General features: G+C 45.8%; 1 protein-coding gene across 1 annotated transcript in view; it reads right to left on the minus strand.

Annotated features, from left to right (window-relative positions):
• ube3d (ubiquitin protein ligase E3D) overlaps positions 1 to 19,673 on the minus strand; it is a 126,588-nt gene that overhangs the window by 63,154 nt on the left and 43,761 nt on the right. The window contains exons 3-4 of the mRNA XM_034175419.1: positions 16,838 to 16,928; positions 13,645 to 13,867 (exon numbers count right to left, since the gene is read on the minus strand). Coding sequence (XP_034031310.1) covers positions 13,645 to 13,867; positions 16,838 to 16,928 — 314 coding nt within the window. The remainder of the gene's footprint in view (positions 1 to 13,644; positions 13,868 to 16,837; positions 16,929 to 19,673) is intronic.

Raw genomic sequence — 19,673 nt, forward strand, 5'->3', positions numbered from 1 at the left:
TGAGGTGATAAAGATGTCAGTGTTGCCTAGGCTATTATACCTATGTCATTGCCTGTTAAAATTCCTCACTCACAGTTTCATGAATGGGACAAACAAATATCCAGATTTGTTTGGAAAGGACAAAAACCTAGAGTTAAATACAGTACAATGATGATCAAAAAAGAAAGAGGAGGATTTTCCCTCCCAAGTCTATATGACTACTATCTTGCGGCTCAACTTAAAACAGTCATACAGTGGTGTGACGATGCTTGTGAGGCTAGATGGAAGGAAATAGAAAGAAAATGTGGAAATATTCCAGTACAAGCTTTGACTAGCGATCAGAAACTAACAGAGGCATGTCAAAAGGAGTTAAAGCCGCTGGTTTCCTTTACACTATCGACTTGGTTTGGGGTGGTGAAAAAACTAAATATGAGCGACCAGATAAGAGTTTTAAGATGGGCTGCATTTGACTCAGAGTTCAAACCTAATCAAATGGATTCAGCTTTTAAAAACTGGTCATATAAAGGTATAACTGCATATTGTAAACTTATTAAATAAGAATGCCATGCCGAGTTTCCAAAACCTGCAGCAGACATTTAATATAGAAAACAGAGATTTTTTGTTTTGGTATTAACAATTACATTAATATATATTTTCAAAATCAATCAATCAATCAATTTTTTTATATAGCGCCAAATCACAACAAACAGTTGCCCCAAGGCGCTTTATATTGTAAGGCAAGGCCATACAATAATTATGTAAAACCCCAACGGTCAAAACGACCCCCTGTGAGCAAGCACTTGGCTACAGTGGGAAGGAAAAACTCCCTTTTAACAGGAAGAAACCTCCAGCAGAACCAGGCTCAGGGAGGGGCAGTCTTCTGCTGGGACTGGTTGGGGCTGAGGGAGAGAACCAGGAAAAAGACATGCTGTGGAGGGGAGCAGAGATCGATCACTAATGATTAAATGCAGAGTGGTGCATACAGAGCAAAAAGAGAAAGAAACAGTGCATCATGGGAACCCCCCAGCAGTCTACGTCTATAGCAGCATAACTAAGGGATTGTTCAGGGTCACCTGATCTAGCCCTAACTATAAGCTTTAGCAAAAAGGAAAGTTTTAAGCCTAATCTTAAAAGTAGAGAGGGTGTCTGTCTCCCTGATCTGAATTGGGAGCTGGTTCCACAGGAGAGGAGCCTGAAAGCTGAAGGCTCTGCCTCCCATTCTACTCTTACAAACCCTAGGAACTACAAGTAAGCCTGCAGTCTGAGAGCGAAGCGCTCTATTGGGGTGATATGGTACTACGAGGTCCCTAAGATAAGATGGGACCTGATTATTCAAAACCTTATAAGTAAGAAGAAGAATTTTAAATTCTATTCTAGAATTAACAGGAAGCCAATGAAGAGAGGCCAATATGGGTGAGATATGCTCTCTCCTTCTAGTCCCCGTCAGTACTCTAGCTGCAGCATTTTGAATTAACTGAAGGCTTTTTAGGGAACTTTTAGGACAACCTGATAATAATGAATTACAATAGTCCAGCCTAGAGGAAATAAATGCATGAATTAGTTTTTCAGCATCACTCTGAGACAAGACCTTTCTGATTTTAGAGATATTGCGTAAATGCAAAACAGCAGTCCTACATATTTGTTTAATATGCGCTTTGAATGACATATCCTGATCAAAAATGACTCCAAGATTTCTCACAGTATTACTAGAGGTCAGGGTAATGCCATCCAGAGTAAGGATCTGGTTAGACACCATGTTTCTAAGATTTGTGGGGCCAAGTACAATAACTTCAGTTTTATCTGAGTTTAAAAGCAGGAAATTAGAGGTCATCCATGTCTTTATGTCTGTAAGACAATCCTGCAGTTTAGCTAATTGGTGTGTGTCCTCTGGCTTCATGGATAGATAAAGCTGGGTATCATCTGCGTAACAATGAAAATTTAAGCAATACCGTCTAATAATACTGCCTAAGGGAAGCATGTATAAAGTGAATAAAATTGGTCCTAGCACAGAACCTTGTGGAACTCCATAATTAACTTTAGTCTGTGAAGAAGTTTCCCCATTTACATGAACAAATTGTAATCTATTAGATAAATATGATTCAAACCACCGCAGCGCAGTGCCTTTAATACCTATGGCATGCTCTAATCTCTGTAATAAAATTTTATGGTCAACAGTATCAAAAGCAGCACTGAGGTCTAACAGAACAAGCACAGAGATGAGTCCACTGTCTGAGGCCATAAGAAGATCATTTGTAACCTTCACTAATGCTGTTTCTGTACTATGATGAATTCTAAAACCTGACTGAAACTCTTCAAATAGACCATTCCTCTGCAGATGATCAGTTAGCTGTTTTACAACTACCCTTTCAAGAATTTTTGAGAGAAAAGGAAGGTTGGAGATTGGCCTATAATTAGCTAAGATAGCTGGGTCAAGTGATGGCTTTTTAAGTAATGGTTTAATTACTGCCACCTTAAAAAAAAGTAGTACTTAAAAAAGTAGTGAAGGTGTCAGAAAATAATGGGATAATTCATCTGGTTATACAAGCTTACCATAATCAATGTAAATCGATCATTTCTAAACTCTATCAAGGCTTGTTGAATCAAATCAAATCAATTTTATTTATATAGCGCCAAATCACAACAAACAGTTGCCCCAAGGCGCTTCATATTGCAAGGCAAAGCCATACAATAATTACGGAAAAACCCCAATGGTCAAAACGACCCCCTGTGAGCAAGCACTTGGCAACAGTGGGAAGGAAAAACTCCCTTTTAACAGGAAGAAACCTCCGGCAAAACCAGGCTCAGGGAGGGGCAGTCTTCTGCTGGGACTGGTTGGAGCTGAGGGAGAGAACCAGGAAAAAGACATGCTGTGGAGGGGAGCAGAGATCAATCACTAATGATTAAATGCAGAGTGGTGCATACAGAGCAAAAAGAGAAAGAAACATTCAGTGCATCATGGGAACCCCCCAGCAGTCTAAGTCTATAGCAGCATAACTAAGGGATGGTTCAGGGTCACCTGATCCTGATTGAATGGCAACTGCAAATCAACAGATTACATTAAAAAAAGATGGGAGAAAGAACTAAATATGGATATTTCAGATGAACAGTGGGACAGTATGTGTGAATCTGCAATGTCAACTTCTTCCTCAAATTACTGGAGAGAGTTTTGTTGGAAAAGTTTGGTCCTATTTTTCATAACTGCAAAACAACAAGGGAGAAACTTGGGTGCTGTTAAGTGTTGGAGAGGTTGCGGGGACAAAGAGGCCAACCACACTCACATTTTCTGGTCCTGTCCAAAAATTACTGGATTTTGGAGTGGTGTTAAAGTGGAAATAGAACGGATTTTGGGTCTAGAATTGCAGCAACCCATTTTTACATTATTGCTAGGAGATCTCCCTGAGGAAATGTCAATAAATGATAGATACTTATTTAAAATCTTTGGTGCTGCAGCCAAAAAACAATTACCCAAAAATGGCTTCTGCCAGACCCTCCAAAGCTGGAGGACTGGCTGAAAAGAGTTGAAGAAACTCACAAAATGGAGAGATTAACATTTATGCTCAGACTGCAGCCAGATCTTTATGTAAAAAAGTGGGGGAAATGGACTAAAATGACAGGAAACTGATGTGTGGCTGGTCTCAAGTTCCCTCTGAATATTAAATTCATTGCTGCTCTTAAAATTGTTTTGAATATGATCATGTTTATACCTGTTTACTTTTAATGCTTATTATAGGACTGAATTTGATTTTAGTAGCCGACTGTTATATTGTTATATTGTTTTGTGGTGTGTGTATAATTAAATGAAAAATTTAATAAAAACTAAGTGTAAACAAAAAACACCCTCAAAAACAACTGCTGCTCTGAAGGACCGATAAGGGAATTGTTAAGCTATTGATGTCAGTGGATCAAATCATTTCTTAACGACTGTCGAAAAGAACCCGTTCTTGATACCCATCCCTTGTGCCCCCCCAGAAGAACTCTGGCGCCCCACAGTGGGGCATGCCTCCCTGTTTGAAAACCACTGGTCTAGATGACACAGACTGCCATCAGATGGCCATAAAAGGCGCTTAAGACTGCCCGATGTCCAAACGTCTGGATGGCAAACACGGGACCGGAGTGGAAAGGAGCAATGTGTTCCTCACATGTGCGAGGCTGAAATGATCAATTAGCTGTGTGTCTGTGTGTGTTTGTTCATGAAGGCTGGATGAGCCTCTAAAGCGTGCGCGTGCCACCGGAGACCATTGCTGCAAGCCCGGCGCCAGAAAAAAAATATTAAGGGGGCAATGAGTTTATCACAGGGGGTGCCTCTGAGCGTGCGTAATGAATTGGGTGTGCTCCTGGAAAGTTTATGTATTTAGGCTACACCGTTGTAAGAGATTGACTAAGATTAAAGAGTGATGACAGTATTTTTTTTTATTATTATTTGAACGTATAGACCCTCGGTCAAGTGATCTCCTGCATACCATAAAACCAACAACTGATCTGAGAAACGACACGAGACAGTAGATTAACCCCACATACAGCCCTCCATCACAAGCGCAAACACAGCACAATTGGGCATGTGCGCCACTAAATAGCACAGAGCCCAACTACTCATGCAGTCACAAAGTTCTTCTGAAAAACTGGAGCGATCTGAATTCGGTTGGATGAATATGGGTGTGTGTGTGGAGACAATTCACCTCATTCACAACGTGACAGAACTTAACAATGCTCTGTTACAATAGCGCGCAACAACATGGAACACTATTCTTGACCGTGCGTAATGGTTCCTGATAATTCTCCAGTAACACGTGCCATCGTAACGTGTGGTAACAGGTTGCAGCAGTTCCTGAGGACACCTGACGCCTCTGCCCCGAATCATCCCATTCGTGATCAGCGGCCAAGAATGTGTACTTCGTGGCATTCGTGACTTGTCATCGTTATGTGTAAACGCAGCATTAACACCCTCCCCAAGTGAGTCATGCTGCATGATCTGCCTTTTGCTTGGTGGACCTGACGAATCCCAGGAACTCCAGCTCTGACACTGCTTGAATAAATCGAGCATGCTTTAGTTCGTCCACCTTGCCATAATCACTGGACTCAGGATCCTTACCCTCTGCCGCACTGACAAGCGCAACCCTCAACCTATCAAATCGCTTGAACACAGACACGCCATATCCGTTTGTTTTAAAATTAATTACTTTAGTTAATTAATTTGGTTTATTTGTTAAATACATGATATTACTGAATAACTAATATTTTGCTATATTTTCCAGTATTTCTTTTTCTTTCTTTTTTATTTTTATTTTTTGATAACTCTCACATCCGAGGGGGCGGGGTTGATGACGTGAAGGGGCATCGCCCCCAAACGCCCCCCTTGTGGGTCTGCATTGCTGACAGTTTGCTGGCAGTGGGCCAAGCAGTCACACCATGCATGAGACGCAGCCTTTCCAGTGAACTTTAATTTCTTTTTTTGTTTTTGCTCACTTCAGGAGCACAATGCAAGTCTGTGCACCGTGATGTTGGTTGGATTATCACATGGGATTTAATTTTTGCATGGTCATTTGCAGCACACAGCAGCAGGGGTGAGAGGCTTTTCACCACAGGCTGTGGTTTGGTTCCTGTGCACTCTGCGCTGTCCTGGTTCCGTGCTGGAGGTGAGTCTCACGTTTGATAACGTTGTCACGACCTGGGATACAGTTCCAAGTCACACCTCCTACAGAGTGTAGATGGTGATCAAGTAATAATATATTTATTACAGCGGTGAGATCCGTTAAGCTCCGTGCGTGACATGCGCTATGACGCATTACTGTGCATGAGAACACGGAGAGGCGCAGCGGCACACGGTACATTCGGTTTGAGTGTGTGCTGTTCACACCCACTGTACATGATGAATGCATGCCACATACATGTTATTATATATCAACATTTCCTTTGCCCTCCCTGTCCGGGGTCCAGAGGAGGTGGACAGACGTGGCACAACATGCCAACAGGCTTTGCTGTGACCGATCGATCTCAGAGCTCAATCAACTGAAATCAGATCGTTTCAGATGCTGTTTTGATGCTGTTAGAATATGTAGACTGCCATCAGATGACACAAAAACTGCATATAGACCGCAGTCAGATGTGCATCCCATTTCGACAGCGCAAACAGTGTTTTGAACTGTGCAACACATTCGGGACAACCGAGCGAATGGGACCAAATATGTAGATGCTCACAGACTGCCGTCTGTTGGTCTTCAGACCGCAAGTCAATATTTCCTGATTGTGGCGGATGTGTCATTCCAAAGACATTCGGCCTCAATCGTCGTATGCGTGAAGGGGGTATAAAGCTTCTTGGACTTTGGCTCGATTGTATGTTGTCATGTTCTGATCACATCAACAAAGTTATTGCCAAAATGGGCAGAGCTGTGCCATAACTTGCAAATGTGCACCGTTTCTCAACACAGTTGTTTCGTCAAGTGGTTGTCATTGGTTTTGTGTCATTTGGATTACTGTTCGGTTGTTTGATCTGCTGCATCAAACAGTCTTCTAAAGAAAACTACAAGTAGTGTAAACACTGATATAACACTCAAGGGGTGAATAGTGGTCGGATTGCGTTATCCTTACCTAAGTCTGACTCTGTGAAGAGCACAGTATTTTATAGATCAGTTGTGTATTGGAACACTCTTCCAGGGGAGATTTATGACATTAAAAGTAAGGCTTTAAATTGGTTTTAAATTGAAACTAATAATATATTTTTTTATCATCTTAATATCATATAGGCCCAGTGTATATCTGATTGAGTGAGATTAACACTGTTGTGAAAGTGTAGTGACACAGACCCACAACAGGGGGCGTAAATGAATGGACAATGAATGAGCCAAAATGAATGTGCACAACTAAATACAGACGATTACGGAATTTATATGTAGTCAATCCACAGAGGTGACATGTGGGCAGGCTCGAGGATAGAAGACGTCTGTCCAGACAAGAACCGGATCCCACACGATTTCCACTGCCACCGAACCCGGAAGATACTGGAGCCTCCAAGTCCCGAGTTCCCAGGTGGCCACCGTCTCCGGCTGTGGGATCTTGTACTGCTGGCAGGAAGCAGAAACAGTTAGGTGTGGGTGTGTGCACACCCAGTAACAGTCAGCAATACAGGTGGGAATTACACCTCCACAATTACGAACAAAGAGTCTCTACAGATCTGATACAAACATTTGTCTGCACGGATCGGGAAGGGTGCGGCTTATCACCCTGTCGTCCACGACCAGCTCAGCCTCCCACTGACACAAGCTACCAGGAACTCCTGTAGAGGATCAGACAACAAATACGTGCGATACGGCACAGATTATGGCTGAGGAATTACCTCCAATGGTAGGTGATATCTCGGCAGCGGGGTGGAGATGTCGTCCGGCCTTTATGGAGTGATTGATGAGATGGTGATAGGTGACAGCTGTCAGGAGTTGATGAATGACAGCTGTCACTCCCGGCTGTTCCTGTGAGGCGGCAGTGCCCTCTCGTGCCTGAAGCCTGCACTTCAGGCAGGGCGCCCTCTGGTGGTTGGCCAGCAGTACCTCCTCTTCAGCGGCCCACACAACACGACCCCCGGCTAGTCGGGGTGTCGGGTGTAGAAGTCGGCTAGGAGGGCCGGGTCCAGGATGAAGCTCCTCTTCACCCAGGAGCGTTCTTTGGGTCCATACCCCTCCCAGTCCACCACATACTGGAACTCCCGGCGCATACAATGGACGTCCAGGAACCGGCGTACTGTCCACGCGGGCTCCCCGTCGATGATACGGGCAGGAGGCGGCGCCGGTCGGGGAGCACAGAGGGGTGAGGTGTGGTGTGGTTTAATCCTGGAGACGTGAAAAACAGGGTGGATCCGCAGTGAAGCCAGGAGCTGGAGCTTCACTGAGGCAGAGCTGAGGATCTTGAGGATTTTAAACGGTCCAATGTACCTGTCCTTCAACTTAGGAGAGTCCACTTGGAGGGGGATGTCCTTAGTTGAAAGCCACACCTCCTGCCCGGGCTGGTATGCAGGGGTAGGGGAACGCCGGCGGTCTGCATGGGCCTTAGCCCTCAACAAGGCAGAACGGGCGGTGCGCCACACCCGACGGCATCTTCGCAGGTGGGCCTGGACCGAGGGCACACCAACCTCTCCCTCCACCACGGGAAACAATGGGGGCTGGTACCCCAAACACACCTCAAACGGGGAGAGGCCGGTGGCAGAGGAGACCTGGCTGTTATGTGCGTACTCGATCCAGGCCAGATGGTCACTCCAGGCCGTCGGGTGCGCAGACGTCACACAGCGTAGGGTTTGTTCTAGTTCTTGGTTGGCCCGTTCTGTGGGTGATACCCGGACGAGAGGCTCACGGTGGCCCCCAGTTCTCTGCAGAAGCTCCTCCAGACCTGTGAGGAGAACTGAGGACCACGATCCGAGACAATGTGAGTTGGTATCCCATGCAGACGCACGACGTGGTGGACCAGGAGGTCTGCTGTCTCCTGGGCCGTTGGGAGCTTCAGGAGGGCCATGAAGTGGGCCGCCTTGGAGAAACGGTCCACTACCGTGAGGATGGTCATTATGCCCTGGGACGGCGGGAGGCCCATGACAAAGTCCAGGCCAATGTGGGACCAGGGGCGACGAGGCACCGGGAGCGGTTGCAGAAGTCCTTGAGTCATGGAGTGGTCTGCCTTGCCCCTGGCACAGGTGGTACAGGCCTGAACATATTCCCGGACGTCGGCTTCCATAGACGCTCACCAGAAGTGCTGCCGGACCACTGCCACGGTCCTTCGCACCCCTGGGTGACAGGAGAGCTTAGAACCATGACAGAAGTCCAGGACTGCAGCTCTGGCCTCTGGTGGGACGTAGAGGCGGTTCTTCGGGCCTGTGCCTGGATCTGGGCTCCGTGCCAGGGCCTCCCGGACGGTCTTCTCCACGTCCCAGGTGAGGGTGGCCACGATAGTGGACTCAGGTATGATGGATACTGGCGGATCCGACAGCTCTGTTTTGACTTCATCTTCATGTACCCGGGACAGGGCATCCGACCTTTGGTTTTTGGTACCGGGGCGATAGGTGATCCGGAAGTCAAAACGCCCGAAGAACAATGACCAGCAGGCTTGCCTGGGGTTCAGCCGCTTGGCGGTCCTGATATACTCCAGGTTCCGATGGTCCGTGAAAACCGTGAACGGCTCCGAAGCTCCCTCTAACAGGTGTCTCCACTCCTCAAGAGCCTCCTTCACCGCAAGAAGTTCCCGACTGCCCACGTCATAGTTCCGCTCTGCCGGGGTCAACCTGCGAGAAAAGTAGGCACAAGGGTGAAGAACCTTGTCGGACTCTATCCCTGAGTCAGAGGCGTCCACTTCAACCACAAACTGGCGGCGAGGATCAGGCTGCACCAGAACTGGTGCAGTCGAAAACAGACGTTTCAACTCCCTAAACGCAGCTTCGCACCGATCCGACCAGGTGAAGGGGACTTTTGGGGAGGTCAGGGCTGTCAGGGGGCTAACTACCTGACTGTAGCCCTTAATGAACCTCCTGTAGAAATCTGCAAAGCCGAGGAACTGTTGCAGCTTCCTACGGCTTGTCGGTTGGGGCCAATCTCTCACCGCCGCAACCTTGGCCGGATCAGGGGCGACGGAGTTGGAGGAGATGATGAACCCCAGGAAGGACAAAGAAGTGCAGTGGAACTCGCACTTCTCGCCCTTCACAAACAGCCGGTTCTCCAACAACCGCTGCAGGACCGGACGTACATGCTGGGCATGAGTCTCAGGGTCCGGGGAAAAGATGAGTATATCGTCAAGATATACGAGGAGAAATCGCTACAGGAAGTCCCGCAAGACGTCATTAACCAAAGCTTGGAACGTTGCGGGAGCGTTAGTGAGACCGAACGGCATGACCAGGTACTCAAAGTGACCTAACGGGGTGTTAAATGCCATCTTCCACTCGTCTCCTTTCCGGATCCGAACCAGGTGATACGCATTCCTAAGATCTAGTTTGGTGAAAATTTGGGCTCCATGCAGGGGCGTGAACACTGAATCCAACAGGGGCAAAGGGTATCGGTTGCGAACCGTGATCTCGTTCAGCCCTCTGTAGTCAATGCATGGACGGAGTCCGCCATCTTTGTTGCCCACAAAAAAGAAACCTGCACCCATCGGGGATGTGGAGTTCCGGATCAGCCCGGATGTAGGTCTCCACTGATTCGCGCTCAGGACGTGAGAGGTTGTACAGCCTGCTGGACGGGTACTCGACGCCCGGGATCAAATCAATGGCACAATCGTACGGACGGTGCGGGGGAAGGGCGAGTGCCAGATCTTTGCTGAAGACGTCAGCAAGGTCGTGGTACTCAACCGGCACTGCCGTCAGATTGGGAGGGACTTTAACCTCCTCATTAGCAATTAAACCGGGGGGAACCGAGGATCCTAAACACTCCCGGTGGCAGGTTTCGCTCCACTGAGCCACAACCCCAGACGGCCAATCAATCCGGGGATTGTGTTTTACCATCCACGGGAAGCCCAAAATCACGCGGGAGGTAGAAGGAGTGACAAAAAACTCAATCTCCTCCCGATGATTCCCAGACACCACCAGAACTACTGGTTGTGTCTTGTGTGTGATTAAAGGGAGAAGGGTGCCATCTAGTGCCCGAACCTTCAAAGGTGAAGGAAGTGCCACCAGAGGGAGCCCTACCTCCCTTGCCCATCTGCTGTCCAGCAGATTCCCTTCTGACCCCGTGTCCACCAGTGCTGGGGCTTGAAGTGTTAAATCCCCGCTCAGGATCGTAACTGGGAGACATGTGGAAATACGTGTATGTCCCACGTGAATGTCTTGGCCCACCCTTAACCCAGTTTCTAAGGGCGGGCGTTCGTGTTTAACCGCTTGGGGCAGTCTCTCTGCTGATGCTCACTTGAGCCGCAGAAAAAGCACTCCCCGCGAGCCAGTCTCCTCTGTCTGTTAGATGATCTTAATTTGGCCCTGCTCGTGTCCATAGCATCGTCAGCAGGGGGAGCTGTTGCCACACGGAGCGCCGAGGCTGTGGAGCGTGGGGAGGGCGGAACCTTTTCGGACCCGGAAGGGAGAGAGACGGCGCATGCCCGGCCACGTCCTTCGTCTCGCTCCCAACGGCGTTCTTCTAATCGATTGTCTAAACGTATGACTAGATCGATTAGTCCATCCAAATCCAGCGGTTCCTCCTTGGCCACCAGGTGCTCCTTCAGGACCGACGACAGTCCATTTATGAAGGCGGCGCGGAGAGCAGTCGTATTCCAGCCGGACCTCGCAGCAGTGATGCGGAAGTCGACTGCATATTCAGCTGCGCTCCGATGCCCCTGTCTCATAGACAGCAGCACGGTTGACGCGGTCTCGCCTTTGTTAGGGTGATCAAAAACCGTTCTGAACTCCCTCACAAACCCAGTATAAGTGGTAAGGAGCCGTGAATTCTGCTCCCAAAGCGACGTAGCCCAAGCGCGTGCCTCACCTCTAAGCAAATTAATTACATAAGCCACCCTACTGGCGTCTGACGCGTACATCACGGGACGCTGTGCAAAGACGAGCGAACACTGCATTAAAAAGTCAGCGCACGTCTCCACACAACCTCCATACGGCTCTGGGGGACTTATGTATGCTTCAGGGGATGGTGGGGGGGGTCGTGGAATGACCATTGGAATGTCTATATTTGGCACCGGGTCAGCAGGAGGAGAAGCTGCAGCAGCGCCCTGAGCGCGCGCTTCCACCTGCGCGGTGAGAGCCTCCATCCTGCAGTTGAGGATGACGTTCTGCTCGGTCATTAGATCCAACCGAGCAGTAAAGGCGGTGAGGATTTGCTGCAACTCACCAATCACGCCTCCTGCTGACGCCTGTGCACCCTGCTCTTCCATTGGTTGTCCAACAGATGGTTGACGCCCCGCGGGATCCATGACGTTGGCCGAGATATCCTGTTGTGAAAGTGTAGTGACACGGACCCACAACAGGGGGCGTAAATGAATGGACAATGAATGAGCCAAAATACAACACTTTACTGTTGTGAATGTGCACAACGAAATACAGACGATTACGGAATTTATATGTAGTCAATCCACAGAGGTGACATGTGGGCAGGCTCGAGAATAGAAGACTTCTGTCCAGACAAGAACCGGATCCCACACGATTTCCACTGCCACCGAACCCGGAAGATACTGGAGCCGCCAAGTCCCGAGTCCTCAGGTGGCCACCGTCTCCGGCTGTCGGATCTGGTACTGCTGGCAGGAAGCAGAAAAGTTAGGTGTGGGTGTGTGCACACCCAGTAACAGTCAGCAATACAGGTGGGAATTACACCTCCACCTCCGCAATTACGAACACAGAGTCTCTACAGATCTGATACAAACACTTGTCTGCACGGATCGGGAAGGGTGCGGCTTATCACCCTGTCGTCCATGACCAGCTCAGCCTCCCGCTGACACAAGCTACCAGGAACTCCTGTAGAGGATCAGACAACAAATACGTGCGATACGGCACAGATTATGGCTGAGGAATTACCTCCAATGGTAGGTGATATCTCGGCAGCGGGGTGGAGATGTCGTCCGGCCTTTATGGAGTGGTTGATGAGATGGTGATAGGTGACAGCTGTCACTCCCGGCTGTTCATGTGAGGCGGCAGCGCCCTCTCGTGCCTGAAGCCCGCACTTCAGGCAGTGCGCCCTCTGGTGGTGGACCAGCAGTACCTCCTCTTCAGCGGCCCACACAACAAACACATCAAATTATATATGATTTGCATGATGCTTTCTTTATGCTTTATTTGTAAATTTTATTTAAAAAGATCTATTTTATGAACTGAATTTGTAATGTTTGACTTTTACTGTCAAACATTATAAATGTTATTATCAAAACAGTATTTTACTGTCTGGACCCCACGACAACTCGCTGATGTTTTGGCGTCAGCCAATGGAGATCCTTTCAAATAAACAAATGGCTTGGTAAAACAGTTGCGTGTTCATTCATACCTATGAGCACTGTAAAAGTACGTTTATGACAGATTTAACATCTCGTTATAATCGTTCAGACGCACTGCGCTCTAATGTGGTGAGGTGACACACTCATTCACACTCACACGCAGTGTTTTTAATTGTTTGCGTAATGTTCACTTGAAGTTCAAAATGACAACAAAACAAAATGACTGTATGGTAAATCTGTTAGAAGCTGGCAGTTCTCAAAAACCGAGTAACCATACAAGAAAGTGACTCATGAGGGAAGCCACCAAGACACTCTTGATAACTGTGAAGGAGGTACAGTACAGGCTTCTGTAGCTACAACTGGAGAAAATGTACACAGCGCAACTTCTGCCTGCTGTATCACCAGCTGTGGAGCTTCCTAACAAAGTGGAACAGAGGAGGATTTGCTCAAAGAGGAACACATGAAGTTGCAGACAGTTTCCCAGAAAGCACCCGGAAGACTTGAGCCTGGATTTGATTAGTTTTTGCCCTGTGCCACTCCACCACGAAGCTGATTGCTGATGGAACAGAGAAAGCTTGACCCATGTCTATACACACACTGGACCACTTTCAATACCCTCGGCACAGGTAAAGATCCATTCCTGATTGACTGACTGATTGATTTCTAAGTGCAGTCAGCCTTATCAAAAAGATGCATCTTCTTACAAACTTTTGGAAATTTCATGTCAAAATCTTGAAATGTCTTTTCAGCTTATTAAGAGTAAAGGATCAAACTATTCCTCACCTTTGGATCTTGGTTGTCTACTGGTCCACCAGGACTCACTTCTTCAGTGAGAGTGTGCTCACAAGCGCCATCTCTGGCTAAAAGAAGGAAGGTGTCACCCAGAAAACAATCATCAGCACGGGGCACCAACTTCCTGTTAGCGAACGGGTCCGGGTGGCAACACCACTCATCCACAAGGGCGTTCCAGTTACCATTAGGGAGAGGAAGCACTCGCTGGAACACTCTGAAACCCAGGACACAAGAATTTACACGTGAGAAAACTCCACCTGCTCTGGTAGCTGACATTCTTAAGTCATGTCATTGTACTTTCAAATCTGACAGCATTAAATCATGAAACAGCACATTAATACTCAAGTAAATCTGCAAAAACACAAGTGAAAAAATTACTGCAACAAAATCAAGATGATTCTTCGGCACGAACAGGATAATAAAGCATTCAGAGAAAAGCCGACAATTTTACACTCAACAAAATATAAACGCAACACTTTTGGTTTTGCTCCCATTTTGTATGAGATGAACTCAAAGATCTAAAACTTTTTCCACATACACAATATCACCATTTCCCTCAAATATTGTTCACAAACCAGTCTAAATCTGTGATAGTGAGCACTTCTCCTTTGCTGAGATAATCCATCACAGGTGTGCCATATCAAGATGCTGATTAGTGCACAGGTGTGCCTTAGACTGCCCACAATAAAAGGCCACTCTGAAAGGTTCAGTTTTGTTTTATTGGGGGGGGGATACCAGTCAGTATCTGGTGTGACCACCATTTGCCTCATGCAGTGCAACACATCTCCTTCATAGAGTTGATCAGGTTGTCAACTGTGGCCTGTGGAATGTTGGTCCACTCCTCTTCAATGGCTGTGCGAAGTTGCTGGATATTGGCAGGAACTGGTACACGCTGTCGTATACGCGTGTCCAGAGCATCCCAAACATGCTCAATGGGTGACATCTCCGGTGAGTATGCCGGCCATGCAAGAACTGGGACATTTTTAGCTTCCACGAATTGTGTACAGATCCTTGCAACATGGGACCGTGCATTATCCTGCTGCAACATGAGGTGATGTTCTTGGATGTATGGCACAACAATGGGCCTCAGGATCTCGTCACGGTATCTCTGTGCATTCAAAATGCCATCAATAAAATGCACCTGTGTTCTTCGTCCATAACAGACGCCTGCCCATACCATAACCCCACCGCCACCATGGGCCACTCGATCCACAACACTGACATCAGAAAACCGCTCACCCACACGACGCCACACACGCTGTCTCCCATCTGCCCTAGACAGTGTGAACCAGGATTCATCCGTGAAGAGAACACCTCTCCAACATGCCAAACGCCAGCGAATGTGAGCATTTGCCCACTCAAGTCGGTTACGACGACGAACTGGAGTCAAGTCGAGACCCCGATGAGGACGACGAGCATCCCGATGAGCTTCCCTGAGACGGTTTCTGACAGTTTGTGCAGAAATTCTTTGGTTATGCACACCGATTGTTTCAGCAGCTGTCCGAGTGGCTGGTCTCAGACGATCTTGGAGGTGAACATGCTGGATGTGGAGGTCCTGGGCTGGTGTGGTTACACGTGGTCTGCGGTTGTGAGGCTGGTTGGATGTACTGCCAAATTCTCTGAAACGCCTTTGGAGACGGCTTATGGTAGAGAAATGAACATTCAATACACGAGCAACAGCTCTGGTTGACATTCCTGCTGTCAGCATGCCAACTGCACGCTCCCTCAAATCTTGCGACATCTGTGGCATTGTGCTGTGTGATAAAACTGCACCTTTCAGAGTGGCCTTTTATTGTGGCCAGTCTAAGGCACACCTGTGCACTAATCATGGTGTCTAATCAGCATCTTGATATGGCACACCTGTGAGGTGGGATGGATTATCTCAACAAAGGAGAAGTGCTCACTATCACAGATTTAGACTGGTTTGTGAACAATATTTGAGGGAAATGGTGATATTGTGTATGTGGAAAAAGTTTTAGATCTTTGAGTTCATCTCATACAAAATGGGAGCAAAACCAAAAGTGTTGCGTTTATATTTTTGTTGAGTGTAAATGTTGCCCTCACATGGCTCAATGACATTATTTATTTACAGCAGTTTTAGTTATGTTTCCTTGAAAAAGTTATTCCAAATGTCAAACATCTGGAAACATCAGACTCTCCTCATTTGTACCACTGACACATTTACAATACCTAAGTCTTAATAATTACAAAATAAGTATTTTTGCAGTTGTCAAATATTAAAATTTGAGTTCCAGAGAGTGATGAATATATATATATTCAAACTTTTTCTGTGCCATTCACTGTACACAGTCATTACTAGAGCTGCAACAATTAATTATTTTTTCACTGATAACAGATTTATCATTTTGGCTCATTATAAAAATCTAAATTCTTTGATTTCAACATCCTAAGTGTGAATAATTTTTTATTTATTTTGCTTGTTTATCTACTCCTTTTGGTAGTAAATGGTATATCTCTGAGTATAGACATTTAAAGGCATCATCTTGGTCTCTGGAAAATACTGACTGACATTTTTACCTTTTTCAACATTTTATGGACCTGAGAGCGAATTGATTAATCCATAAAGAAAAAAAATCATGGATGAATTAAACAATCATCAAAATAATCACAAGCTGCAGTTCTGTTCATTACAAGCAGTCATCAATAAACTCATTTCAATTTGTATTTTACTTTTGAACCTAAATACCTCCAGTTCACTGAGTCCATCGTTAAAGTGGTGCTAAAATATCTGACTGCAGTAAGTCGTGCACATGGAGCTGTTATGTCCTCTCATTGTTGAGTATAGCACTTTTCTGGAAAAACTCTTTGTTCCTGAACTCTTGTTAGGAGGGAAAAATGCTTCTTGGAACTTGCAGAGGGTTACTGCTGAGCCCAAACAGCCAGAGGACCTCAGTAACACAGAGACGGCAATTCTGAACGTGTCACCGTGGTGACAGCACAAAGCCAGCGGCCGAATTCAATAAGAAAAATAACACGATCTGTGTGAACCACCTTCAGGTCAGAAAAACAACTGATTTTTAACGGCTAACACCGACCTTCACATCCAAGCACCATGAATCAGCTTTCTTCCTCATGCCATTGATATACAATCGCTCCTCATCTTGAAGAGCAGGGTGTGAATAAAAACCCACTTGCACTCACTTCAGGTCTATCTGCTCCTCACCTGTCTTCCAGCAGTCTGGTACTGCAGGCCTGGCAGCAGAAGCAATAACTCTCTTTAGCCAGGAGTGTCTCCATCACACTGTCAGACGTCCCTGTGGAAGCCCACAGGCAAACAAACAGATGAAGCAAATTTGGTCACAGGATGATAACCTTGTAGCAGGGAGGATAAAATCGATAAAAGAGTGGATGACGAATGGTGGCGGCGGGAGGAAATGGGCAGTCAATCGGGTTTTGATTGGTTTTGCTGATAGCTGTCTTTAGCTGGAGCTTGCTTTTATTGTCGAAGATGCAACCAGCGATCCATGAGATCTCAGGAAAAGCCGGAAGTCAGTTTAAGCCCCTTTCACACCGGGCCAGCGTTGAGTTGCATTGTCCTGTGTATCTAAATCAAATCAATTTTATTTATATAGCGCCAAATCAAAACAAACAGTTGCCCCAAGGTGCTTTATATTGTAACACAAGGCCATACAATAATTACGGAAAAACCCCAACGGTCAAAACGACCCCCTGTGAGCAAGCACTTGGCAACAGTGGGAAGGAAAAACTCCCTTTTAACAGGAAGAAACCTCCAGCAGAACCAGGCTCAGGGAGGGGCAGTCTTCTGCTGGGACTGGTTGGGGCTGAGGGAGAGAACCAGGAAAAAGACATGCTGTGGAAGAGAGCAGAGATCAATCACTAATGATTAAATGCAGAGTGGTGCATACAGAGCAAAAAGAGAAAGCAGTCTAAGTCTATAGCAACATAACTAAGGGATGGTTCAGGATCACCTGATCCAGCCCCAACTATAAGCTTTAGCAAAAAGGAAAGTTTTAAGCCTAATCTTAAAAGTAGAGAGGGTGTCTGTCTCCCTGATCTGAATTGGGAGCTGGTTCCACAGGAGAGGAGCCTGAAAGCTGAAGGCTCTGCCTCCCATTCTACTCTTACAAACCCTAGGAACTACAAGTAAACCTGCAGTCTGAGAGCGAAGTGCTCTATTGGGGTGATATGGTACTATGAGGTCCCTAAGATAAGATGGGACCTGATTATTCAAAACCTTATAAGTAAGAAGAAGAATTTTAAATTCTATTCTAGAATTAACAGGAAGCCAATGAAGAGAGGCCAATATGGGTGAGATATGTTCTCTCCTTCTAGTCCCTGTTAGCACTCTAGCTGCAGCATTTTGAATTAACTGAAGGCTTTTCAGGGAACTTTTAGGACAACCTGATAATAATGAATTACAATAGTCCAGCCTAGAGGAAATAAATGCATGAATTAGTTTTTCAGCATCACTCTGAGACAAGACCTTTCTAATTTTAGAGATATTGCGCAAATGCAAAAAACCAGTCCTACATATTTGTTTAATATGCGCATTGAATGACATATCCTGATCAAAAATGACTCCAAGATTTCTCACAGTATTACTAGAGGTCAGGGTAATGCTATCCAGAGTAAGGATCTGGTTAGACACCATGTTTCTAAGATTTGTGGGGCCAAGTACAATAACTTCAGTTTTATCGGAGTTTAAAAGCAGGAAATTAGAGGTCATCCATGTCTTTATGTCTGTAAGACAATCCTGCAGTTTTAGCTAATTGGTGTGTGTCCTCTGGCTTCATGGATAGATCAAGCTGGGTATCATCTGCGTAACAATGAAAATTTAAGCAATGCCGTCTAATAATACTGCCTAAGGGAAACATGTATAAAGTGAATAAAATTGGTCCTAGCACAGAAACCTTGTGGAACTCCATAATTAACCTTAGTCTGTGAAGAAGATTCCCCATTTACATGAACAAATTGTAATCTATTAGACAAATATGATTCAAACCACCGCAGCGCAGTGCCTTTAATACCTATGGCATGCTCTAATCTCTGTAATAAAATTTTATGGTCAACAGTATCAAAAGCAGCACTGAGGTCTAACAGAACAAGCACAGAGATGAGTCCACTGTCCGAGGCCATAAGAAGATCATTTGTAACCTTCACTAATGCTGTTTCTGTACTATGATGAATTCTAAAACCTGACTGAAACTCTTCAAATAGACCATTCCTCTGCAGATGATCAGTTAGCTGTTTTACAACTACCCTTTCAAGAATTTTTGAGAGAAAAGGAAGGTTGGAGATTGGCCTATAATTAGCTAAGATAACTGGGTCAAGTGATGGCTTTTTAAGTAATGGTTTAATTACTGCCACCTTAAAAGCCTGTGGTACATAGCCAACTAACAAAGATAGATTGATCATATTTAAGATTGAAGCATTAAATAATGGTAGGGCTTCCTTGAGCAGCCTGGTAGGAATGGGGTCTAATAAACATGTTGATGGCTTGGATGAAGTAACTAATGAAAATAACTCAGACAGAACAATCGGAGAGAAAGAGTCTAACCAAATACCGGCATCACTGAAAGCAGCCAAAGATAACGATACGTCTTTGGGATGGTTATGAGTAATTTTTTCTCTAATAGTTAAAATTTTATTAGCAAAGAAAGTCATGAAGTCATTACTAGTTAAAGTTAATGGAATACTCAGCTCAATAGAGCTCTGACTCTTTGTCAGCCTGGCTACAGTGCTGAAAAGAAACCTGGGGTTGTTCTTATTTTCTTCAATTAGTGATGAGTAGAAAGATGTCCTAGCTTTACGGAGGGCTTTTTTATAGAGCAACAGACTCTTTTTCCAGGCTAAGTGAAGATCTTCTAAATTAGTGAGACGCCATTTCCTCTCCAACTTACGGGTTATCTGCTTTAAGCTACGAGTTTGAGAGTTATACCATGGAGTCAGACACTTCTGATTTAAAGCTCTCTTTTTCAGAGGAGCTACAGCATCCAAAGCTGTCTTCAATGAGGATGTAAAACTATTGACGAGATACT

This window comes from Thalassophryne amazonica, chromosome 7 (genome assembly GCF_902500255.1).
Source record: "Thalassophryne amazonica chromosome 7, fThaAma1.1, whole genome shotgun sequence".
NCBI lineage: Eukaryota > Metazoa > Chordata > Actinopteri > Batrachoidiformes > Batrachoididae > Thalassophryne > Thalassophryne amazonica.